The sequence below is a fragment of the Protopterus annectens genome, chromosome 8.part0 (genome assembly GCF_019279795.1).
Source record: "Protopterus annectens isolate FY-2018-M chromosome 8.part0, PAN1.0, whole genome shotgun sequence".
Lineage (NCBI taxonomy): Eukaryota > Metazoa > Chordata > Ceratodontiformes > Protopteridae > Protopterus > Protopterus annectens.
In genome coordinates this window covers 481,042,141-481,069,381 of record NC_056741.1, presented here as the reverse complement: position 1 = coordinate 481,069,381, position 27,241 = coordinate 481,042,141, and the positions used below count along the sequence as shown (strand labels likewise).

Here is a 27,241-nt window from a genome sequence, read left to right as displayed (position 1 = left end):
AGATATGTGGTATCCTTTGCAAGACACACCCCGTGGGTCAGGAGTACTGCAACACTGATCTAATGATGAACATCTCAGTATCTCTCATAAAAATCTCAGTGAACCCACATATTACATGTTCCCTCATGAAGTTAACTCACAGACAAGATTGATAATACTGTGCTGTTACCTATGTGTAATGCTAGTTGTGTGAGCTACCTTGGTCCACTGAATTTAACAGCACTTGAAAGTAAGACCGCACATAATGCTTTTGTTCTGTTGCAATGTAACTGTGGTATGGAATTTGTCATATTCAGTACCACAGTTAACCGCACTAAATCTGGTAAAATTACCTCAACTAAAGAAGAAATGCAAAGAGCTGTTTTTCATAGACTGTTACTAGGCTAACGACCCAAGGAGCCTTTATAAGTCTAGCCAAGTTTTTGCAAAAGAATAATGAGGCCCTGTATGTAAATAGGACTTTGAGGGCCAGGCATTTGCAAGCTACCTCTGTCCATAAGGGGACATGGTGCCAAGCCCGGTGTAAATTTCCTATTCCATGTCCGCTGTCCTAGGTTGTGCTTAAATTGGGTAACAGATGAACTCTGCTTCAAATGGATTAGAAGCCTGTTCTACAGCAGGAGCAGTCTCTGGAACACATATGTCTCTCAGGCATATTTTGTTTAAGTCACAGACAAAATTCAGCTCCCTAAACTTTGCATGTCTGGTACTGTTTGACTTACAAACATGCAGGTAATTTATAAGTGTGGGGTTTGTAGATGCCTTGTAAGTCAGGCATAGATCACCACTCAGCGATCTACAGGAGACTGAGTAGAGAGAAAAGGTTTCATGACACTCTGCGTACGGCAGGTTTGTTATGCCTTGTATTCTTTTCATAAGGAACCTCTGAGGTTGCCCTACTTGCTGCATATGCCTGGTTATGTACATACCAAAGGCAGCATTGTACTCTAATTGGTCTAATAAGGGCAGAGTACAGTGGGATAATGACCTATTTGGATGTAGATGCTATGCCCTTACTTATATGATGCACAACATAAAAGTATTTCCTCACCACTGTGGCCATGTGGTGGTCGAAGGTTAGGCTACTTACCCGGACTACTGGGTCAATTCTTGGTGGCATATTATCAACACAGTAATTAGTTGGGATGGTGGACATCTGAAAGCATACAATTCAGCATTTCTTAGCCCTGAGCTTAAGATCGTTGCTTTGGCACCATTTGTTAGAGATAGGTCTTATTGAAGAATGCTAGTGTCTGCAGGGGAGTCAATGATAACCCCTAGCTTGCAATCATCTGCAACCTTAGTCAGCCGTAAGCTTTCAGTGTTTGCTTCTACTTCAGAGAAATAAATTCCAAAATGAAGCTAGCCCAGTACTGAGTCCTCTGAGACTCCACTAATAACTGACCTCTTGGTGGAGGTGGCCTCAGCTATTTTCACCTTCTGGGTCCTATCAGTGAGCCAATTGGCTATCCAGTGGTTTATAAAAGTGTTTATAAACCACTGGATAACTGGCTATCCAGTGGTTTATAAAAGGGTTTATATCCAATTTAGTGAGCTGGTCTACAATGCCTGACTAGGGTACTGTATCAAAAACCTTGGCCAGGTCAAGGTAATCTGTGTGCACAGTCTTGCCCCCATCCATTGCGCTGGTGACCATCTCAAAGAAGTCCACCAGATTTAACAGGCATGACCTTCCTTTAACAAAGTCAAACTGTGATGGATACAGTGTTTGCAGATTACCTATGTCCTCGTTTATCATGTCCATGAGGATTCTTTCCAGACTTACATATGAAGTTGGTCAGACTTATGGGCCTGTAGTTACCCAGATCGGTGGGTGGACCTCCTTTGTGTAGGGGAATGACTTTAGCCATCTTCTGTTCCATAGGCACAAAACCAGACTATAGGCTCTAGATGAAAAGTGATTCAAGTGGACCAGAGAGGTCAAGGTTCATTCCATTTAGGAAGCACCCTGGGATATTAATGGGGTCCACTGATGAAATATTTTTGCCCTTGGAAAGTGCACTGATTATCTGTTCCCTAGCAACAGTTGGGGGAAACTGGTTTGCGGTATTTTCTTTGGACTATTGGGGGGCAGTGGAGGTAGAACGTTGAGATAACTTGTCAGCCAAAAAGTTGGCAATGACTTCCAGTTCAATGTGGGTGATGCTATTTACAATCAGTTCAGCACATTGTTGTATATTTCCCTTGAGATTACAGGCAAAGCTGTAGAAAGCTCTGTGTTGTCCTTTGCATGAGAAGCTATTTTTTTTTTTCAAATTTAGACTTTGAAGAATTAATTAACCCTCTTAGCTGCCTGCTTGGATTGGTCAGGGGGCTTTTAGTATGTTGAGCCGTGTTCCTCCTACACTTGACCAAGATTATTTTTTCTTTTGTTGTATAACTGACTGATATTGTGATTCCACCAGGGTGGCTTGTCTTTTGAGTTTGTCTTATTTTTAATATGAGTGAGCACAGCTTGGTCTATACAGCTATTGATATGGATGTAAAGGAATTTTATAAATAGCTCAGCATATGCTATAGTGGTTGCTGGGTTTGGGGTGTTTGGAATTTAGCCGAGGTGTCACTGGGTAGACAGAGATTAACCTTGGAATAGTTCCTAAAGGTTTCTGGGTGAGGAACATCACTCCCCCCCTCCATGTTCATGAATAAAAGGTCAAGAATGTTTGTACCTCTGGTAGGAGAATGGACCAACTACTCCAGGATGTTGGTATTAAAGAAGTCTGGAACTGCTGGGCTTGTTCATTTGAAATGGTGTAGGATTCCCAATTTACAGAGGGGTAGTTGTAATCACCCATGAAGACTGTATTGGGTTAAACAGTGACGGACACTACTGTATTAAGACAGGTATCAAGGGTTTCCTGGGACATGAATGGGGGACCTACAGGTTGTAAGGATATGGTATGAGACCCTGTTTATGGTGAGTTGCACACGTACGAGTTCTAGTGGGTCATACACATTTACTAGTCCTGATTTTTAATATAAACTGAGACTCCTCCACCTTAGTTCCCTCCTGTGCAGTAGGTGGTCTAAAGGTGTGAAAGGTGTTGCAACCTTGTACTGCTGGATGCTCCCTATGACTTTAAACCATGTTTCCATTACTACATAGATGACTACACTCTCCAGGAAGAGGAAGGCTTGCAGGGAGAGGAGTTTCTTGTTAAGACTTCTAGCATTGAGAGGTACCACCCTCAGATATTCATTCATATGTCCAGTTAAGTCGGGAGGTTTATCAGTTTGCCATTGCCTAAAAAGGCACTATGAGGGTGGAAAATGTATTTGCCAATATCTGAAATCCTAGACGGGATAACTGCAAACCATCCCCGACAAAGCAGAGTGGTGTGTCAACAATGTCCTCCCAAGCCAGCAAATATTGTATCATCTTGGACTGACACCAGAAGCTAAGCCAGTTGCAAAAATTAATAATTTTCTGTTGGCAACATGACATCCTCCTTGGAGGAGGTAGCATGCTGCTCACTGAGGTCATACCTGCCTCATACACAATCAGCGAGCTCTTGCTTCACATAGTCAAGGGAGGTACATCTCAGGATAACACCTACATGGACTATGACAGAGTCATACTGGTATCTATGGTTCAATGACATGAGTGGGCCTCTGTGACTTGATGGATCCTAGCTATGGAAATGCAGCTAAACATGACTCTGTCCTTACTCATTCTGGTGAGGGAACATTAGTGTGTGCTTCACTACAGAATCGCCAATTACCAAGAAATTTGGCTGTGCGCTGGTTTGCCTTGAGGGCTTAGAAGTAGAAGCATTAGATACAGCATTACTAGGTGTAGCTGTGAGTGGTGTTTTAATGGAGTGTTTACAAGAAAGCTTTGGACCTCTTTTTTAGATTGAGTAGTGCAGAAGGTTTTAGTGTTTTAGGGAGGTCACCTTTAAGGGCCTCAGCATAAGTAGTTTTATGTGTAGGTCTTTGCCCTGTGCAGTAGGCATGGTGCAAGTGTCACTGACGACCTCTATAGAACTAGATTTGGTTGTATGAGAGGGATTTGACTCCGGAGTTGGTGTATTTACACCTCTTACATACTTTGTCTGTTTTATTAAGAATAATTGGGTTGTCAGTGTACAGGAAGCAATTGACACAATGCCTCAAAATATACACCTTAACCAGTTTGGCCACAGAAAGTGTTGGGAAGTGCATATCCATGGCTATTGCTCTACTAGGGAAGAGTGAGGGTAATTTAAATATCAAATTGGTCAATAACACAAAGAACTTGATAAGTGATGCGCATACCTGAGCACTGCACAATAACTAGAGTCTCTAGTGGTTAAAAAAAATCTGTCTAGACAGTAAGGGTATTTTAAGGGAAATTTACACTGAAATACTGGCACCTACATCGATTACAAGGGGAATTAGGCTGTGAGATATTGGCATCTATGTAGATCACAGAGAGCAGCAGTTATAACTAAAGACTGTAAAAAAAGGTCAAAAACTGCAGATATTCAACACAGAAACAATTAATGCAGCTGTGACAAAAAGAATGCAAAAACAAGTGCCAAATCCATGGATATGATAATGTAAGTGTCAGCTTGCTCATACGTTATGAGCCAAGAGTTGTGCAACTGTGACACAAACAGCAGAAAAGATTCAATTAAAAAACTCCCCTCAAACAAGGCCCTGTGGCCAATCAAAAACAGCACATTCTTCTTTCCTTTACACAATTCTGGGTGAGAAAATGAGTCGGGTCCCCTTTGCTCTCAGTAAAGTAGAACCAAAGCAGTTCTAACTAAAGGCTGCAAAAAGGGTCGAAAAGTACAGATGTTCAACACAGAAACATTCAATTAATGTAGCGAAAAAACAAGTGCTGAAACAGTGGCTATGACAATGCAAGTCTTAACTTTTACAGAGTTTAGCAGAAACCAGCAACACTTTTCTTCACAAGCAGTGTGGCTGCCAAACATCGCCAAACACCTCAGGCACAGAGATTCAAATTTCAAACAAGCTAGCCCCCTAGCCAATCAAATAAAGGCACAACAAGACTTACACCAGCAATCCCCAGCTCAGAAGGGTGGAGGTTACCCTCTCCTCCCCCAAAAGTGTAAAAATAGCTGGATATGAGCCCAAGTGCTTAAACCAGAACAAAGACACTTGTAGAACAGACAACATAAGCCTTTACCTGGTTTATAATATTCAGTTCATCGCATAATGGGAAGAAAGTTTTTATGATTGTTGGTTATTTTCATGGGATAACATACATTTGAATTTTTATTGTGCAAGTTTTATGGCTAGTAAAATCACTTCACAATTTGATTTTTTTAGGAAAAAGCAAAGTCTCAAGTCAAGAACAGTCTGTAGAATGCCAATGGAACTAGTAAAATGTTATCTCTGGAATGAAAGGAGTTGGAGAAATAAATGTGATGAGTTAATAGGTCTAATTGCCAAAGATCAGTATAAAATAACTGTGATTATGGAATCTTGGGACTCTTCCAGTTTTCATTTGAAAGATTCTTTTAAGTATGAATGCTTATTTCAAAACTTCAGAGGTGGCAGGATAGTCCTTTAGGTAGATAAATCAATAGTATTAAGCCTTAAAAACTGCATGCCTATGTGTAAAACTTTGTTTAAATCACTGGAGTGTTAAAAAATGTGTTTATTATTCTCACATATTGATCTCCGAATTATGGACAGTAGCAATCATTGGCAACACCTAATAAACCTGGATGACTGGTGATTTAAATTACTTTAAAATTGTATGGAACACACTGAAAGTCAGCTCACACTTTGATAAGGAATTTGTGAATATCCAAATTTATTACGGAATGACTCATTTGGTTAAATTTAACACCAGACGTTCTAATAGTGGACCCTGTTAGCAATATTTCTGATAAAAAGTACTTTTTGAACGTCCTTAGGTACATCTGACCATGTCTCTATCTTTTTGTTCCAGATATAATGAATTCTGCAGTAAAATCAGTGAGGAAATATGAACATAAAAAACAGCTTTACAGAGTCTTCCAAGACAGTTATTGAGTACTAACTGGTTGTCCTAGTCCCTCAATTCTGATTACTGTTATGGTTACAAAATTATAGAACTGTTACAGGTCTGTGTTATAACTATAGTGATAAGCAACAACACAGATTAATTTTTTTCCTAATTGGTAGAAAAAGAATATAACAGAAATGTGCAGCGGTCAGAGCTGTCGTTGGGGTGCCTTCTGTGCGGAGTCTGCATGTCCTCCCTGTGGTCACATGGGTTTCCTCCCACACTCCAAAGACAGGGTGGGAGGGTGGCCTAATGGTTAAGGTGTTTGCCTTACAAACACAAGGTGCAGAGTTTGAGTCTCGCAAGGGATAATTGGCTAGGCTTAAAATGGCTCAGAAGAGCAGTTAGCTTAGTACTAATCTATGAACTATGAACTATGAACTATGCATCAGATGTACTGGACACTCTAAAATTGCCCTTAGGATTGACTGTGTGTGCGAGGGGATAAACAACTGTGACAGGGCTAGCCACCCAGCATTGTAAACCTTGGCTCGAGATGATTGTCACTGTTGAAGTGACACCCCAACCCCATATGTAAAAAGGGGTTGATGATGGATGGATGTACAGAAGGAAAAAACAGAGTTATAAAGCTTTTATGAATTATCCTTCACGCGGTGGTAAGGCGGTAGTGTTGTTACCTCACAGCAAGAGGTTCTTCCGTTTCGATTCTCGGCGTGGCTTGGGAGCGCCTTCTGTGTGGAGTCTGTATGTCCTCCCCTCGGTTGGGTAGTATTCGAAAGACATGTGTGAGTAAATGGGCGTGCCTTCGTTGAAGGTTGTGCGTCGAGCTGGCACCTCAGCGTTTTGTAAAAATCTACTGCCAATCATTAGCGGACCGGAGTTCCACTGTGGCGACCCCTTACCAGGAAAAGGCCGAAAGACAAACAACAACATATGAATGAGAAATTTAATAAAAACTGTAGGGCTTCAAAAATGGAATAAAAAAGATTAAGGCCTATTTTGAGTGTAAACTAATCTGTAACCCTATGAATAACACTTTATGGACATTTATAAATCAGTCATATAAATATAATTACATTTCAAAAATAATGCCTCCTAATGGTGAGATCATTAGGGATATTGGCAAACTTGCGAATGAATTTAATTTATTTTACTTACAAATTTATTAGGACATAAAGAACTAGGGAACACCAGATGATTATGCAGAGAACAGGCTTAAGACCAAGTATCACATAATTAACTCTTATCAGCTTTTCCAAGCTAAAAGAAATTATATCAACATGTCCTAACTTGACTCCAGCAAATTTACTACTAGCAGTGAGGCACATGATCACTCCCTATCTCACTACTACATTTAATACTTTATTAAAGAAAGGGATAGTCCCAGAATCCTGGAAACTTGTCATCAGTTACTCCAGTACTTATAAAAGGACAGACAGATCAGCTCCAAAATTATTATTTTGACTTCTCAACTTGGAAAGTGCTTTGAGATGTGTCTTTAAGATCCTATGCTGAATTCTGAAGACAACACAAAAGCAGTGGATATAGACCAACATGGCTTCATAAACGGCAGATCCAAGTTGAGTAACCTGGTGAGTTTTTATGATAATATTACCACTGCTATAGATGTGGGTGTGTGCCCAGGAGTTACATGTTTGGACTTGGCTAAGGCATTTGACAGTTTGCCTCGTATAGTAATTACAAAATTCTTACTTAAGTATAAAATTAACAGATGCATTATAAGGTAGATTGGGAACTGGTTTTAAGGTTGATGACAGTGTGTAAAGTTCAGAACATTTGCTCTCAATACTTGAGTATGACTGCTGGAATTATTCAGGGATCAGTTCTTGGTCCTATTTTGTTTAATTTTGTCCTTTATAGTCTTCCTAAGATTAATAGAGTGTATATAAGCAAGCAGATGATTGATAAAATAGGATTCACATTACAAAACTCTTCTAATACAGATGATTTTAAATCAGCACTTACAGTCTGAGTTGTTAAAGCCACGGTGGTGCATCGGTAGCGTTGTTGCCTCACAGCAAGAGGTTCTCCCGTTCGATTCTTGGTTGGAGCGCCTTCTGTGTGGAGTCTGCATGTCCTCTCCACAGTCGAGTGGCGTTCGAAAGACATGCGTAGAATGGGCATGCCTTAGTTGAAGGTTGGGTGTCGAGCTGGCACCTGTAAAAAATCTACTGCCAGTCATTAGCGGACCGGTGTTCTGCTGTGACGACCCCTAATCGGGAAAAGCCGAAAGAAGAACAACAACTTACAGTCTGAGTTGTTGGGCAAATGAACAAGGCTTGTTGTTCAGTGTTGACAAGTACAAGATCATGCATTTTTCAAATAAAATCATTCAATCTCCCACATATTTAATGTCTCCACAGTTAAGTGAAATACAATAGTCCAAAGACTTGGGAATCTTAGTATTAGCAAGTCTTTCCTTTAACATTTGCACTGAATTGATAACACCAAGAACAATAAAATATATGGGTTGTTTGCTATGTAACTTGTCTACAAGGGATGAAAATATATTAATTTAACTGAACAAGACTTATATTAGGCCTCTTAGTATAACAACTCATTTTTGTTTATACAATAAAGGTCAACTAAAAACTGGGGTGTGTACAAAGAAAATTTACTAAAAGAATTAGAAATCTGAAGACTATTGATTACGGCTCTAGATGTAAGGCACAACATTTTAGTTTTTGTTTTAGGTACATCTGTGCAAAATTGATTTTGGAGTACAAGATTTTTTTATGATAAAGTTTTGCAGGCAATGTACAATATGGAGATTAATAGATGCACCATAACTCACAAACATAATAATATGAAGTTTTGAGTTAAGTCAGTCAACACAACAGTAAAAGCTCAGTATATTACTGTTAAAGCTGTTAAATTATGGATTATTATCCCTATTCATGTTAGACAATCAGACAGTCTAGACACTTTTAAGAGAAATTTGGATACTTCGGTCGGTGACAGGTTATTTGAACCATATCTGGAGGAATCAGTTTGCCTAGGTGGCCATTTGGCCTAAACATTTTCTGTGCACTTATAAACTTATGAACTTGTGATAGAGCTTTGTAGATCTGGCCAGAAGCCTGATATCTGCTTGCAACCACTCTCATTCACCTTATGACTGTCCTGTAAAGTTCCTTCTGTTGCACATTAAAGTTTCATATACTTCTTTGTAGTAAAGAAAACAAATTAAGTGTATACCATAAAGTAGAGAAAGAAAATAATGCACACTCTTCCCATATGCATATCTATTTATACTCAACTAATACTGTTATGGGCAAGACAAAGAGGCAAGCAAACATGGATAACAGACTTTGCCTACAGCTCTACATATGGCACTACTCTAACTGTACCATATTGCTGACTACTCTAGACTTCCAAGAAACAAAGCCCAAAACTAGTGCAATCATTTTTATTTAAAAAAGGGATTGAGGATGGACCACCTTTATTTAAAAAATACTTGTTAGTAGTAGTCTCACCTTGCGTGCCTCCTCCAAGTCTTGCTGAAGTTGTGTTATTTCCTGCTGCATCTTCTGCATTTGCTCCAGTAGTTTTCCATTTGCCCTCTGGGCTTCCTAGGAAAAGAACACAGCAGCTTTATCAAGCAATGAATGTAAAGGGTTTTTAACTTCAAGAGGGGGATGTGAATGAGATTCTAGTTTGCATATCAGATGAACCACAAGTAGTCATCTTGCATACCCATCCCACCAATCTCCACAAGCCACTCCCTACACACACACAAAAAAAAAAAAAACATATATACACATGAACAGATGGGTTCCCAGTGGGTGTGCATCAGTCTTCATCTCTTAGAGTCCACTGCTGCTAACACTGGTGATGGACTACACTAGCAAATAGGTCAAAGGGGACAGATCATCAAAGTTACTGTATGCAGATGATGCAGCATTACAGGCTGAATCTAAGCAATAACTTCAGCAAAAGACAGGGGAATGAAATGAAGGACTGAAGGCAGCTGAATGGGCAACAAATAGGGGTAATCAGAAGAAGGTGACAACTGAGATAGAAGAGAAAATACTGGAATAGGTTAACGCTAGAATCGGAGGGCTACAGACAACCGGCATAGGGTTGTCAGTGGTAGTGTACGACATAAGAATGTCAAACAAGCTGAAAAGTAAGGTGTACAAAACAGTGGTGCAGCCAGTACTACTGTATGGTACAGAAACATCAGCAGTAAAGGCAGAGCAGTTGAGAAAGTTAGAGATTATCAAGATGAAGTGCCTGAGATGGATGGCAGGACACACACTGTGGAACAGATGAAAAAATGAAGACATAAGGGCAGAAGTCAAAGGAGCTCCAATTGTAAAAACGGTCAAAGAGTACAGATTACAGTGGTTTGGACACGTGCAGAAAAGCAGGAAGAAGGCAAGAGGAGATGAGAATGTACAGCAAAGAGGTGGATGGACTGTATAAGAGAAGACCTGTGACAATCAAGCATGAGTGTTGAAGAAGGTAGGAGAGTGGCATTAAACGGAGAGAGAGAGAGAGAGAACAATAGTTGACAATACACCTGTATCCATGAAGAAAATGAGAAAAATGGGTTGGATAATGATGACACACACACACACACACACACACACACACACACACACACACACACACACACACACACACACACACAAAATACTGAAATACAATCATTTATTACTTCTGGGCTTGTTGCATTCAGTCAAAGATTTTTCCATTAATGCTTTCAGAAGCTTCTGTTCTAAATTCAGTTAAAACCTCTACCAGAGCAGGTCTTTCCCTTAAGATTTCCCAATCCCTTTTTTTTTGCCTATACTCTGATAAAAATCCCTGGCAGGGAAGGCAGTCTCCAGCCTGCAGCCCAATCATCTTCTTCACCTCAACCTATTCTATAACCTTTCCCTCTTTAGTTATTTGCTCCCAATACCTTGGTTCCTTTGCCAGTTTTCTCCACAAAATTCCAGCCCACTCTTGCCTATTTTCTGTACACCTGTGTGCTGTCATCTCTACTGGCAAAATCTCCTTTCTCCATTCTCCTGTTGGCATAGTTCTTAAAATACTTTCTCCTACCTTATGAATATAAGATTCTGTTTAGTTGCTATTATTCTCCTTAAGGATCTGTATCCAAATTCCCTCTCTCTCTTTTTTCTTGAAGCCCCTCCTGCTTCATCATCATCCCTTTCCATTTTGAATTAAAACCTTCTGCTTGTAATATGTATTTGCACCATAACAATCTAGCTCTAATATATCCCCTCAAATCAGGTAATCTTAAACCACTTTGATCTACTGGAAAGATCAACTTATCCCATTTAACTCTTGCCCTCTCAGATAAATTTCTTCACCGCTTTATTAATTATTGTCCACAATTTCTGGCTGATAAAAATATGTCTGACCCATACATAAAAAGTACAGTTTTGTACCTACCATAAATGTAGATGTTCGAGTGGTTATGCTGCTGCAGTCATCACACTTGGGTTATCCTGCCGTCAGGCGGTCCCGCAGTCGGCCTGAATTCCAATGCCTTGGTCCGGCATCGGTTGTCGTCGCTTCTTCCCTGACATCAGTGCGGCAGGGGTATAAAAGAGGCAGCTGATGCCATTTTCTTCAGTTTTTCTTGCCCCAGATGTCAGGTGCCCCAAACTAAGAAGGCAAAATAAGAAGCTTGCAAAACATACCTTAGTGCAAAACAATGGTACTAGTTGTAAGCAAATACACCATATAGACATGCATCCCAAAGGTTGAAGTACATGGAGGTATAAGAAAAAGCCTTGTTAGGTAGAGGGGATGGAGGGAGGGTAACCTGGACTGCAGCAGCATAACCACTCGAACATCTACATTTATGGTAGGTACAAAACTGTATTATGTTCATCGTGCTATGCTGCTGTAGTCATCACACTTGGGTAGAGTCCCAAAGCTATGGTTGGGTGGTAGGAGCTATACTGGGTTAGGTGCAGCTAAGATGCCTTGCAGAACTGCAGTGGCAAACCCAGCTCTGGTTTTTGAGTACAGAGGAAGGTGGTAATGCTTGGTGAAGGTGTGCACTGAACTCCAGGTAGCTGCCTCCAGAATGTCCTTTGTTGGGACTCCTCGGAGGAAGGCTGCTGAGGTTGCTGTAGCGCTGGTAGAGTGAGACCTAACACTAGCAGGCACTGCTTTCCCGTGGTGTGAGTAGCAAAAGCGGATGCAATGTGCTATCCATTTGGAGATGGTCTGTTTTGAAATAGCCTTTCCTTCTGTACCTGGTGCATAGGATACAAGGAGTTGGTCAGATTTTCTGAAGGCCTTTGTCCTGTCCAAATAGTAACGTAACTGTCTGTGAATGTCCAAAGAGTGAAGGAGTCTTTTTCCTTTATTCTGTGGGTTTGGATAAAAGGTGGGCAAGTGTATGGTCTGATTGAGAGCCACACTGGATACTAACTTTGGCATGAAGGAAGGGTTGGTGCATAAAGATACTCTGTCCTGATGGAAAATGATGAAAGGTTCCACTGCCATAAGTGCCTGCAGTTCTGAGACTCTGCGTGCTGAGGTGATAGCCAGCAGCAGGGCTGTCTTCCATGACAAGTATTGTAGCTCTGCTGAAAAGGCTGGTTCGAAAGGAGGAAGTGTTAACTTTTCCAGAACAAAATTTAGATCCCAAGTTGGAGTAGGTGGTTTTCTGGGGGGTCTTATATTTTTTGCCCCTCTGAGAAACTGCCTTAGCAAAGGATGAGAGAAAATGGGAGGAACCGTATCATATTGAGCTGAAATGGCTGAAGCATGGACTTTTATGGATGAGAAAGAAAAGCCTTTGTGTACCATCTCAGTTAGATATAGGAGTATGTGCGGAATATTTGGGATGCCAGGATTTAGGCTTCTGGCCTGGCTCTATACACAAAATCTTTTCCATTTGTCTGAGTAAGTTTTTCTGGTGCTGGGCCTGCTGGCCTCCAAAATGACATTCTGGACGTCCTTTCAGAGAAGTGTTGTTTGATAATTTAAGGTATTTTCCATGCAGCTAGATTTAAGGTCCTTAGCTGACTGTGAAGGATCTGAGAGTTTTGTTGGGTTAACAGCAGAGGGAATTGAGGTAAGATCCATGGAGGGCTATGAGTCAAGTTTCATAGTAGTGGGTACCAGTGTTGACGTGGCCAGTCCAGGGCAATGAGGATCATCTGTGTTCTCTCTGTTCTGGTTTTCAGTAATACCTGGGTGAGTAGAGGCAGAGGTGGGAAGGCATAGACTGACAATGCTGTCCAAATGAATGATAGGGCATCCACTTTCCAAGCCAGGGGATGGTAAGTCCTTGTGCAAAATTTTTGTAGCTGGCAATTGTTGGTTGAGGCAAACAGATCTATGTCTGGTGGTCCCCACCTTTGAGTTATCATTGAGAATACTTGTGGGTGTAGTCTTCACTCGTGAGAGTCTGTCAAATTTCTGCTTAATTTGTCTGCCAAAATGTTTTCTTTTCCTGGCAGGAATTGTGCTTGCAGTTGTAATTGGTAAGTTAATGCTGTGTTCCACAAGTCCATTGCTTGTCTGCATAGTGGGTAGGAGTGCATCCCTCCTTGTTTGTACCACACAACTGTAGTGTTGTCCGTCCTTATTAGAAGTTGTCCTGGATGCAAAAGGTCCTTGAAGGCTGTTAGTGCATTTTTTACAGCTAGCATCTCCTTTTGATTGATGTGTAGTTGCCTTTGGTTTGCAGACCATTTGCCCTGTATGCATTGTCCTGCCATGTGTGCACCCCAGGTGTAGTCTGATGAATCTGTTGTCAAGGTTTGTTTTGGAGGAGGTGAGACAAAGGGAAGGCCATTGTTTGCTTGGCATGCTTGAGCCCACCATAGAAACTCTTTTTGAAGGCAGGGAATGAGAGTTATAGTTGCTTCGAGGCTGTGTGTGTTGGGACCATACACTTTTTAGGTACCAGTGTAGTTTTCTCATATGCAGCCTTGCATATGCAATTAGTTGAATGCAGGATGCCATGTACCCCAATGCCTGCAGGAATTTCCTTGCAGTGAGCTGCGTAGAAGTTGCCATCTTTTTGAAGTACTGAGCCAGTTGTTTTTGCTTGTCTGGTGTGAGGTAAGCCATTTGGGCCGTTGTATTCAAGCTGGCACCCAGGAAAATTATTTCTTGTGAGGGTATTAGTTTTGACTTCTTTTTGTTTACTGTGTACTCTAGGCAACTTAGCAACTTTGTTACAAATGCCAGATGCTGTAGCAGGATGTCTTTGCTGTCCGCTTGGATCAGGCAGTCGTCCAGATATGGATAAATTTGTATTCCTCGCTGTCTGCAGTATGCAATTACTGATGCCAGGCATTTCGTGAATACTCTGGGTGCAGTAGATAAGCCAAAGGGCAATGCAGAGAATTGATAATGCGTTGTGCCTGCCAAAAATCTGAGGTATCTTCTGCAATCTTGTCTGATAGGGACATGCAGGTATGCCTCTTGGAGGTCCAACGTTACCAGCCAAGACTCCTTGCCCAGCATGGGAAGAAGCTGCTGTAGTGTTAGCATTTTGAATTTGGGAATATCCAGGTACGTGTTTAGAATTGAAAAGTCTAAGATGGGTCTCCAGGCTTTGTCCTTTCTTGGTACTGGAAACAGTCTTGAGTAAAATCCTTGACCTTGCTCTTTTGCAGGTACCTTCTGAATTGCTTTCATGTTCATGAGAGTTGAAATTTGCTTTTGTGCTTCTGCCCATTGGTTTGTTGGCAGATTTGGCATGCCTCTCACCCGTGGTAAAGTGTGAAAATTAAATCTGTAGCCTTGGGTAATAATATCCAGAACCCATTTGTCCTTTGTTATGATGTGCCAATTTTGTGGGAAGAGAGCCAGTTTTCTTCCTAGAGGTGCTGCCTGGGCAATTTTGCTTGGCGGGCGAAGAGGAAAGTCATTGAGTTTGTTTTCTGAAGGGTTAAGATCTGTCGTCTCCCCCTCTTTGAGTTGTTGTTTGCCATTGTCCAGGCCTGAAGGTACCCTGTGCCTGGCCTCTGCCCCTAGGGCGTCTGTACCTGCCCCTTTGGGGTCTGTCTGAAGCAGGAAAGGACCAGTTTTTTGATGGCCAGTTTCTGCTGAAGCGAGGAGGTTGTACCTGTAAAAAATCTTTAACTGTTTGCATTGATTTTGCCTTTTCTTCCATCTTCTTTAAAACTTCCTCTGCTTTGACACCAAACAATGCATCCTTTTGCAGTGGAGCATCCAGTAACTTTGCTTTGACATGTTCTGGTAAGGTCTGCTCTTTTAGCCAAGCATGTCTCATTATTACAGACCCTGTGACTGCTGCTCTACATGAGGCCTCCAAAGAATCAAAACCACACTGCAAGGTATGTTTTCCCACTTGTTCTGCTGCATGCAACAAATCTTGCATCCCTTTGAAATCTAGTTGATCTGTTTGAGGGATCATTTTCTGTTTTAACTGAGTAAGCAAGTACTGCTGGTATTTAATCATGTGGAATTGGCAGTTTAATGCCCTCATGGCCAAAGTGGCTGAGGTATACACTTTTTCCCCCATCTTTCTAATGCCCTGGAATCTCTTTCCGCAGGTAGTGGATTCTTAGCAGTAGAAGCCTTAACCCCTTTGGGACCCTGGGAAATGGTTTCTGGGTCTGCAGCAGGGCTTTTATATAAAAACTTGTGAGAGTCAGGGACTCGATAGTATCTGTCTGGTTTAGGTGGTGCTGGAGGTAAGGAATCTGGATTTAGACTGGATTCAGTGTAGACATCATCCAGAATGTTTAAAACAGGAGGAATGGCTAGGGGTCTATGCTGAGGCAAAAAAAGAAACTCACGGAGTCTTTTCTTGGAGTCAGAGTAATCTTGTCCTTCCCAGTGGAAATGCTCTCTCATGGTGTGCAGGGTTTCCCCAAAAGAGAAGTTTTCGGGGGGGGGGGGGGCAGAGGGAATAGACTCCTCAACATCTGAGTCTTTTTAGAGAGGGAAGGGGTAATCCTGTTCCTCAGAGTCTGCTCAGGAAATGGATTCCTGGTCAGAAGAAGGTAAATCTTCCTCCAGTCTAGGCCTTTTGTCAGGAGGGGGCTGGGAACCTCTGATAAGGGTAATCAGGTCCTCCGCCATTTTGAGCATTTGTTTTTTAGGCATAGGGGCCTGTATGGGAGTCTGTGGACCCGGTTTCTTAACCTTTGGAAGCTTAGCGTATGACTTAACGGAAAGAGTCGTCGGTTTAAAGACGCCTGCTGAATCCAAAGGCCTGTCCATAGTCTCCGGATAGCTGCCAGGGCTGGCGTTCGTGAGTTGAGGAGGAACCAGCTCCAGTGGCCCAGTAGATTCCGACTGAGAGATAGTCGTATTTTCTAAATCTGCGGTAGTCAGGGGCTGCGTAGGCGCCTTACTGAATACCGAAGATCCGGCAGCAGGCCTAACCGAGACCTCGGTTTCTGGCCTAGGTCTAGGCTGCCGGTCTTTGTCCTTGCGTTTTTTAAACATAGCGGTAGTCGGAGGTTCCAACGACATAATGTAGTTGAATTTTCTGCCAAAATAATGTCGGGCGGTGTCAGCCCGATGCTTAATAGTGCGTTTATTGAACCTAGCGCAAAACCGACAACCAGAAACGTCGTGGTCTGGGCCTAGGCAAGGAATACAATAAGAATGAAAATCCTTATGAGGTATTTGTTTCCCACAAGAAATACAATTATTAACTTTGTCTGACATCGGTCTGAGTCAAGAAAAGTTTCCCCAACGGGGTACTTAGCTTTATAGAAGACTTTGGCTGAAAATCTGTTCGAAAATCTCAGGAGCTGGCCGATCGGCACTTGCGAACTGCTTCTGCTTCGGGCACCGCACGGCAAGAAAGACTGAAGAAAATGGCGTCGGCTGCCTCTTTTATACCCCTGCCGCACTGACATCAGGGAAGAAGCGACGACAACCGACGCCGGACCAAGGCTTTGGAATTCAGGCCGACTGTGGGACCGCCTGACGGCAGGATAATCCAAGTATGATGACTGCAGCAGCATAGCACGATGAACATCTAAAAGAGACAAATATTTTCATAGCTTAGATCTTTCTGTCCATATCCATAAACAACTTCCAGTTTTTGGATTAACTTTAGTTTAGTCTCTTCTCACATATCCTTAGCTGCCATAACAGAAGCCTTTTTAATCCATACTCCTAAATACTTCATCTTGTGTTCCCATAAATATGGGTATTGCTAAACCAATTTTTGTGTGGGTGCATAAATTCTGACTATAGCCTTTGTTTAATCTTCAGTAATTGCATATCCCAAAAAGATATGAAACTGTCTCAAAATGTCCCACAACACTGAGCTGTCCTTTTCTGGATTTATCAAGTACAAATCATCATCAGCAAATAACTTTTCTTAATCACCATACCAATTAAATCCTTGCATTTCCGAGTCCCTTATTTTCTTTTCCAATGGTTATAAATATAAAGCAAATAACAAAAGGAAAGAGTATAACCCTGTCTGGATCCTCTGTTCAAACACCTTAACAGAGAGGAACCTTCCCACTATAATTCTTGCTTTCAATCCTTCATATATACTCCTAATTAACCTTATTATTGTATCAGGAAATAAAAATGCTTCCACTGCCATATTCACAGAATCCCAGCTTACTCTGTCAAATGCTTTCTCTGTATCAAGACCCACTAACAGAGGTCTTTTCTTACATTGTGCTTCCCTCTGGATCGTCAATGTTATATTAATTTTGTCAAATGTTTGCCATCACAAAACCACAATGATCCATTATCTATCAATTTTCGCTATACCTTTGCCATTCTTTAGCTAGTACAGCCATAAACACTTTATAAGTTTAGATTTGGAATTGGTCTATATGAAGCTGGATCTGATTGGTCTTTACCGTGTTTACGTAACACAGTCACCATGGCTTTCTTCTAAGCTGTTGGTGCTTCCCCTCCTTTTAAAATGCTGTTAAAATCTTTCAGATCTTTATCACTCTCTTCAATCTAAGCAAACTACTTGCAATTTTCACTCAAAACAAAATATACAGCTGCCTTCAGTTCCAGACTTCATGACTCCCACTGAACATTTGCTTATGAAACAAACAGCATTTTTCACAGCTTTTGTCATTCTGTCTTACTTTTCATGCCTATTTGCTTGCAAAAAGCACTTGTTTATAGCTTAAGCCAAGGGCATTCATCTAGATAATAAACGAAAAAATATGAATTCTACATATACTGTATAATCACTGTACTTTCGCACATCTCACCCATATTTCTTGCAACTAAAAAAGTATTTCTTGACTTTAATATCTTTAACACATACACCAGTCACTGAAGAGAACCCCCACATTTAAAATATCCATGACTACACACTATGCACAACTGTTTTGCTTTATATTACATGCAGTTTATATCATGAAATGTTTTATATAAATACTAATAAGAACAAAACATTCATATTTACATTTTTTTTCACCTTTACAATTCTCTGTTATGACTTTATTTAGTAACAAATGATTTTTGTTCCATATGACTTTCTTTTGATAAACTTTTGTTCTATTGTCATGAATTATTTTTTTTTTGTAAATGACTATAAACTCTGCATCAATTCCAGTACATAGTTTGTACATTGTCAAAAGTCAAGTTATTTGTCTACAGTTTTTAGGAAGGCTTATAGGTTCACTCTTAGTAGCTTCATAGGTAGGTACTAGGCTAGCTGCCCATGCAGATCATTTTAAGCTTAGCCAATTTCCTATTTACAGATTGGGCTTACCTATCCCATGGTCATTAATTCTACATTACCCCTAATGAGAATACCTGGGCTCATACCATAGATAATTTGAGGGGACCCATGCATGGGATAAAAATATTTAGAATCTGCCTCTGTCCATTAGTAGTAGAAGGAGCAGTGTTGGGGTAGATGTTCTGGTTCCCATGCATAGATCAAATTTTTGCTTGAATATGGACAGGGATGAACTTTGTTTTATGTGGATGGGGAGTCTGTTACAAAGCAACAGTATCTTTGCAAGACATACTTCCCTTCCAAACTGTTTTGTTGATGGTGCAGAAGAGGTTTAGCTGCCTAGACAGGGTATTTCTGATGCCATTTGATTTGCTGATGTGCAGTAAATCCATTAGTAATGGGTTGGAGGATGCCTTGTACGCCAGCCACAGATCACATCTTGGCAGTCTGCACGATATACAGTATAGTGACAGGGCTTTGAGGCAATCCATGTAGGAAATTTTGTTTAGGCCTTGTATTTAGAAAGGTGTATCTTTGGGTATTCCAGTTGATGCATGTGTCTGGAGAGATGTACGGCAAAAGGCAATTATATTATAATCAACAAATGGTCTAATGAAGGTTAAGTAAAGGGGGCAATGACATCCCTAGATCTAGACACAATGCTTTTGTTTATAAGCTGTGCAATATAGAAGGACTTTCTTAGAACTATGGATACATGTTGGTCAAAAGTTAGGTCACTGTCCACACAAGTTCCCAAATCCTGAACAACTGGGTCAACTCTTCTGGGGGTATTGTCAATGTGTCAGCTCCCTGGGGTAGATGACTTCCCAAAGAATCCAATAATGCATTTTTTTAGCATTTAGTTTCAGTTCACGATTTTGGCACCAGTTATTTGTTCGGGACAAACCTTCCTGCAGGATGACTAAGTCATTTGGAGATTCAATGACTGTTCTTAGCTTTTGGTCATCTGCAAACTGAGTTGGCAAACGCCTGTTGGTATTGGCTTTTACTTCAGAAAAGTAGATGCCGAACTGGAGAGGTCCTAGCACACAACTCTGGGGGACTCCATTGGTGACTGATCTCTTTGTGGAGGCAACTTCCTCTATTTTGATCATCTGCATCCTGTCTGTGAGCAAGTTAGCAATTCAGTGGGTGGCACAGAGGTTTACTCCCAGTTTATTTCGTTTTTCTCCTATGCCTGAGTGGGAAGTATGTCAAAAGCTTTGGCCAGGTCAAGGTATGGGGTGTGTATGGTTTTGCCTTCATTCACTGTTTTGGTGACATTTTCAAAAAAATCCACCAGGCTGAGTAAGCATGACCTGCCCTTGATGAATCCAAACTGAGACGAGTCCAGTGTTTGGAGTTTCCCTATGCCCTGATTGATTAATTCCATGATAAGTACTTCCATGGCTTTGTGTATGACGCTGGTCAGACTTATAGGTCTCGAATTGCCTAGGACTGTGGAAGGTCATCCCTTGTGCAGTGGAATGACTGAAGCTGTTCTCCATTCACTGGGTGCAATATCTGCATGGAAGCTGAGACTGAAAAGTGCAGTCAGGCGTGTCGCTAATATATATTTATTTATTTCCAGTTTGATTACCGGGGAAGTCCACTGGGACCAGAGAGCCTGTTTTCAGTAGAGGCCCGGGGAGAAAAGCTCCATGAAACAGATTACAGTAAAGATAGCAGTCCAATAAAAATAAAAGTACAAGTACATATACATATCAAATACAAAGTGTGAGCAATATTGCCCATAGTGGAAAAATATCGTGCAGATACATTTTAACAAAATTCACACAGTTATAGTCAAAAGCTATTTACAGAGTGTGAGAGATCGTATGGGAATTAGCTATAGAAGGTTATAGCCATCTATAAGGTGCTTGGGAACTCAGGAGAATACCCTCCCAGGGGCTTTTGTTAAAACGTTCTAGGTAGGGAGAATGCAGTTACAATTCCATTTGGAGGACAGGTAGGTGTAAAGCTGAGTTTTGAAGTTGTTTGTGTTTGACATTGTCCTTAGTGTGGAAGGGAAAGAGTTCCACTTCTTACCCAAGGTGAAGGACAGGAGAAGTTGTCCAACAGGACATTTAGGTTTGTGGACAGTAAATAAGTTTTGATGTTCAGATATGAGAGTTCTATTTAGGGTATATGGGAGAAGGATGTTAGAGTAGAGCATTTGGTTGGATTAAATATTAGTCTACGTGCTGTAGTGAGCTTTAGGAAGTCCAAGTAATTTGTGAATTCTAACCAGTTGAGGGATTGGAGGGTAACACAGTAATGAGTGGAATGTTTGGCTTTGGTGGCAAACTCAGAAATTTTGTTACATCAGCTTTCAAGTTTGGAAGCGATGGAAAAGGATAGGTTAGTTAGTAGCAGGGCACTGTACAGAAGGGAGGGAAGGAGGTAAGAGAAGCCAGAGTATGCCTGGTAGAAGTAGAGAGGAAGTGGTTGTATCCAGAGATATTGTCAGGACCCATCAATGCAGTATTTTCAGCTTTTGATAGCATTTTTAGGACTTGGTTTTATATGAAAGCTGGAGGCAAGCCCGTTTCATGTACATCTTGCGGGACAGATGGAGGGGAGAGCAGGGTAAAGTTAAAGCTACATTTATCAGCCAGTTGGTTTGTTACATCTTCAGCCTCAGTGCAGGTAAAGTACAGTTGTGTACACTTACCATAAATGTAGATATTCGAGTGTATTCACTGTTGCAGTCATTACATTTGGGTAATCCTGCTAGCAGGTTGCCCTCAGCCGGCCTGAATTCCAAAGTCTTCGGTCCTGCATTGGCTGCTTTCACCCCTTCCCTGACGTCAGGTCGTCAGGGGTATAAAAGAAGCAGCAGACGCCATTTTCTTTAGTTTTTCTTGCCCCAGATGTCAGGTGGCCCCCCAAAAGGGTTGCCAAAATTTAGATATGTATAATTACATGCACCAATATAAAATTTACCTTCATCTACAAGGAAATACACCACATAGGTAGTATAAATCAGAGAAGGAAAGATAGGTTCCATTAGAAGAAAAGGGGGATGGTGGGTGGGTAACCTGGACTGCAACAGTGAATACACTCAAACATCTACATTTATGGTAAGTGTACATAACTGTACTATGTTCTTCGTGTTTCACTGCTGCAGTCATTACATTTGGGTAGAGTCCCAAAGCTAAGGTTGGGTAGCTGGAGATAAAAAGCATTAGGAGCAGCTATGAGGCCCTGCAGAACTGCAGTGGCAAAGCCTGCACTGGATTTAGAGTAGAATGGCAGATGATAGTGCTTTGTAAAGGTGTACACTGAACTCCAAGTAGCAGCCTCTAAAATTTCCTTGGTAGGTACTCCCCTGAGAAAGGCTGCTGAAGTGGCTGCAGCTCTGGTTGAGTGTGGCCTAATGCCCTTAGGTACTGGCTTGCCATTGTGTACATAGCACAAATGAATGCAGTGGCCTATCCACTTTGAAATAGTCTGCTTTGAGATAGCCTTTCCTTGTGATCCTGCAGCATATGTCACTAGTAATTGCTCTGTCTTTCTGAAAACTTTGGTTCTGTCCAAGTAGAATCTAAGCTGTCTGTGCACGTCCAAAGAATGTAGAATTCTCTCCCCCTTGTTCTGTGGATTTGGATAAAAGGTTGGCAGGTGAATAGTTTGGTTGAGGGTCACACTGGACACCACCTTAGGCATAAATGTTGGGTTTGTCCTCAGACAGATCCTGTCTGGATAAAAAATGATAAAAGGTTCCACAGCCATGAGTGCCTGTAGCTCTGAAACTTGTCTTGCAGAAGTTATTGCTAGGAGCACATCTGTTTTCCAAGATAAAAACTTTATATCAGCAGTAGCAGCTGGCTCAAAAGGAGGCAGGGTGAGTTTTTCCAAGACATAGTTGAGGTCCCATGCAGGCATTGGTGATCTCCTTGGAGGTCTTAAATTTTTGGCTCCTCTGAGGTACTGCTTTAATAAGGGATGAGAAAAGATTGGTGGCTCTACATTGTAATGAGCCGAAATGGCAGAGGCATGAATTTTAATAAATGAAAAATATAGGCCTTTGTCCAGCATCTCAGTTAAGTATTGCAAAATCTGAGGAATATTTGGCACAGCTGTATCAGTTCCTTGTGCTTGGTTCCAAGCACAGAATCTCTTCCATTTCCCAGCATAAGATTTTCTGGTACTAGGCCTTCTGACTTCCAAAATGACATCCATCACAGCTTTACTGAGAGGTGTGTTTTGTATGACTACATTATTCGCCATGCTGTCAGGTTTAAAGTTCTGAGTTGGCTGTGCAGGATCTGACTGTTTTGCTGGAACAGTAGATGAGGTATTTGAGGTAAGGTCTAAGCTGGGCATTGAGACAATCACCTTAATATTGGATACCAGTACTAGCGGGGCCAGTCTGGGGCAATCAGAATCATCTTTAGCTTCTCCTGTCTGACCTTTAGGAGTACCTTGGGGAGGAGAGGCAGAGGGGGAAATGCATATACTAACAGGTTTTTACAGCTGAAAGATAAGGCGTCCACTTTCCATGCTCGTCTGAGATAAGTCCTTGTGCAGAATCTTTTTAGTTGGTAGTTCTGAGGGGAGGCAAACAGATCTATGTCCGGGCATCCCCATTTCCTTGTTATCATGCTGAAGACTTGTGGATCCAGGTGCCACTCATGGGGATCCATGAGGTTTCTGCTTAGTTCATCTGCCAGAGTATTTTTTCCTTCCTGCCAGGAATTGTGCCTGCAGATGTACTTGGTAAGTCAATGCTGTGTCCCACAAAGTCATGGCTAGTCTGCAAAGGGGGTAAGAATGTGTGCCCCCCTGATTGCATATATACCACATGACCGTGGTATTGTCTGTCTTTATCAGTAGTTGTCCTGGATGAAGTAGGTCTTTGAAGGCTGTCAGGGCATTTTGAACTGCTAGCATCTCTTTCTGATTGATATGTAAATGCATTTGGTTTGAGGTCCATGTGCCCTGAATGCATCTTCCTGCCATGTGGGCCCCCCAGGCATAATCTGATGCATCCGTTGTTAGTGTCTGCCTGGCTGGGGGTAATGTGAATGGCTGTCCCTTGTTTTGGTGACAAGCCTGTTGCAGGCAGGGAATGAGAGTAATCATAGTTTCCAGGCTGTGGCAATGTTGAGTCCAAACACTTTTTAGGTACCATTGAAGTTTCCTCATACGTAGTCTTGCATATGGAATTAGTAGGATGCAGGATGCCATGAAGCCCAAAACCTGCAGAATTTTACTTGCAGATAACTTTGCCTTTGTTGCCAACATTTTGAAATAGGTAGTCAGTTGCCTTTGTTTGTCTGGCGTGAGATAAGCCATCTGGGCAGTTGTATTTAAGCTTGCACCCAGGAATATTATCTCTTGAGAGGGCACTAGTTTTGATTTCTTTTCGTTGACTGTGTACCCAAGGCATGTTAGAAGTCTTTTCACAAATGCCAGATGCTGTAGAAGAATGTCCTTGTTCTCTGCTTGAATTAGACAGTCATCCAAGTAAGGATATATTTGTATTTCTCTTTGTCTGCAGAATGCAATTACTGGTGCCAGGCACTTTGTAGAGACCCTGGGTGCAGTAGATAAGCCAAAGGGCACTGCAGAGAATTGGTATGCATTGAGCCAGCCTTGAATCTGAGGTATCTTCTGCATATTTGTCTGATTGGGACATGCAGGTATGCCTCTTTTAGGTCCAAAGTCACAAGCCAAGCGTTCGCAAAGTCAACATCTTGAATTTTGGTATATCCAGGAATGTGTTCAATATAGATAGGTCCAGTATTGGCCTCCAGGCCTTGTCCTTTCTGGGTACCAAGAACAGTCTTGAGTAAAATCCTTGCCTCTGCTCTTGCTCTGGTACTTGTTGAATGGCTCCCATGTCCATGAGGGATCAGACTTGTTTTTGTGCCTCTGCCCATTGATTTTTTGGCAGATCTGGCCAGCCGTTTGTCTTTGGCAGGGTATGGAAATGGAACTTGTATGCTCGTGACACGATATTTAGGACCCACTTGTCCTGGGTTATAATGAGCCAATTTTGAGAAAAAAGTGCTAATTTTCCTCCTAAGGGTGCTGCCAGGAGATAAGTGCTTGGTGCAGGCAGGGGGAAGTCATTGGGACCGTTTCCTGTATGTTTGTGATTTGTCTTCTCCAACTTTGGAGGTAGAAGCCCCCCATTGCTTTGAGCAGTATGAACCTTGCACCTGGGGTCTGCCCTCTAGGGCATCTGGATCTGCCCCTTTGAGGTCTGTCTGACACAGGAAAGGACCAATTCTTTGTTGGCCAGTGTCTACTAAATCTCGGTGGCTGTACTTGTAAAAAATCTTTGACCGTTTGCATAAATTTAGCTTTGTCCTCCATTTTCTTTAGCACCTTTTCTGCCTTACCACCAAACAAAGTATCATGCTGTAAAGGTGCATCTAATAATTTAACTTTAACATGATCAGGCAGATTCTGTTCCTTTAACCAAGCATGCCTCCTAATTACAGAACCTGTAACTGCGGCCCTGCAGGAGGCCTCTGAAGAATCAAAACCACATTGCAAAGTATGCTTTCCAACTTGTTCAGCTGCATGCAATAAATCCTGCATTTCCTTGTTTTCTGCGCATTCAGAGTTTAACAAATATTTTCTGTTTAAGCAATGCCATGACATGTTGCTGATATTTGAGCATATGAAACTGACACATGCCGATGTAGCAGATGTGTAGACCTTTTTTCCCCATCTATCCAGTGCCCTAGAATCCCTGTCAGAGGGGGTAAGGTTTTTTTTGCAGCGGAAGCCTTAACTCCTTTGGGACCCTGAGAAATAGTTTCTGGGTCTGCAGCAGGGTTTTTAAAAAGGAATTTATGAGAGTCAGGAACCCTTTAATATCTGTCAGGCTTAACAGGAGCTGGAGGTAAGGAGTCAGGGGTAAGACTAGACTCAGAAAACACATCTACAATGTCTAACACAGGTGGGATGGCTAGTGGCTTGTGTTGAGGTAGTAAAAGGAAATCCCTGAGCCTCTTTTTAGATTCGGAAAAATCTTGGCTCTCCCAGTGGAAATGCTCCGTCATGGTATGTAAGGTTTCCCCAAAAGAATGGAGGAGAAGCTGAAGGTATAGATTCTTCAGCATCAGAATCCTCATAGGGGGGAAGAGAATATCCCTGATTGGAAGAGGAATCAGAAGAAATGGAAATCTGATCTGAAGATTCATAGTCAGTCTCTTGCCTAGGCCTCTTATCAGGAGGGGGATGGGAATCCCTGATCAAGGTAATCAAGTCTTCGGCCATTTTGAGCATCTGTTTTTTGGGCATAGAGGCCTGACCACGTGGCTCTTGAGTTTGTTTCTTTGCTTTGGAAGGTACTTTAGTCTTTGCCTTTGAAGCTGAAGTTGGTTGATGTAAATATGTTTAGGTCTGAATACACCCTTAGAAGCCGGTGCCTGCTCAGTGGCTCCGGACCCATCTGAAGGTATAATATCCGGGGCTCCAATACCTCGAGTTTCCAGCGGCATGGCCGACTCCACGTGGGAGTCGGTAGCGGCCTGCGGCTCTAAAGTAGCAGGCATCAGGGGCTGCGAAAGTGCCTCACTGAGGACCGGCGAACCGGCAACTGGCTTAGGAGAAGCTTCGTCATTGGTTTTGGGCCTCGGTTGTCTATCTCTTTCCTTTTCTTTGTGTTTTTTGTGAACTCCGGTAGTCGGGTGGCTATCCGACGATATTTGTGGATAATTAAACTGGTGTCCAAAATAGTTTAAAGCAAAATCATACCAACGTTTAATAGTGCGTTGGTTAAATCTAGCACAAAACCGACAACCAGAAACGTTGTGATGAGGGCCTAGGCAAGGAATACAGTAAGAATGAAAATCCTTATGAGGTATTTGCTTCCCACAAGAAATACAATTATTAACTTTTTCTGACATCAGTCTGGAGCAAGAAAAAAAGTTTCCCCAACGGGGTACTTAGCTTTATTGAAGACTTCGGATCTGAAACTCGAACACGAAAATCTCAGGAGTCGGCTGACCGGCACTTGCGAACTGCTTCTGCTTTGGGCACCATGCGGCAAGAAAGACTGAAGAAAATGGCGTTGGCTGCTTCTTTTATACCCCTGATGACCGGACATCAGGGAAGGGGTGACAGCAGCCAATGCAGGACCCAAGACATTGGAATTCAGGCCAGCTGAGGGCAACCTGCCACTAGGATTACCCAAATGTAATGACTGCAACAGTGAAACACGAAGAACATCATAATTTACAATCAGATCAGCGCATTGTTATGTTGTGCTTTTGAGATTATGAACATAACAAACATGCCTTGTGATTGTCTTTGGCTTGGGTAGCTATTTTAGTCTCAAACTTGGCTTTTATGGATTTTATGAAGCTCCTGAGTTGTTTGTTTATTGCAATGACAGTGGTTCTAGCATTCTGCAAATTACTCTTCTTACTTTTGGTCAAAATTCTTTTCCTTTTATGAGAAAGCTTGTTGATATTTTGGTTTCACCATGTGGGTTTGTTTCTGGGACTTGCCCTGCACTTGTTCCTATGGGGTACCGCTGTATGTCTGCAGCTGTTTACATGCTGGTATAGTGTGATGGTGTATGTTTCTGCATATTCAGTGGTACAATGGAATTAACTGGGTTTGGT

At 41.8% G+C, this 27,241-nt stretch overlaps 1 protein-coding gene across 3 annotated transcripts in view; it reads right to left on the bottom strand.

Annotated features, from left to right (window-relative positions):
* GRIPAP1 (GRIP1 associated protein 1) overlaps positions 1 to 27,241 on the bottom strand; it is a 2,851,684-nt gene that overhangs the window by 1,365,756 nt on the left and 1,458,687 nt on the right. For all 3 annotated transcript variants that reach the window (XM_044080007.1, XM_044080009.1, XM_044080008.1), the window contains one exon: positions 9,487 to 9,582. In XM_044080007.1, the coding sequence (XP_043935942.1) occupies positions 9,487 to 9,582 (96 nt within the window). The remainder of the gene's footprint in view (positions 1 to 9,486; positions 9,583 to 27,241) is intronic.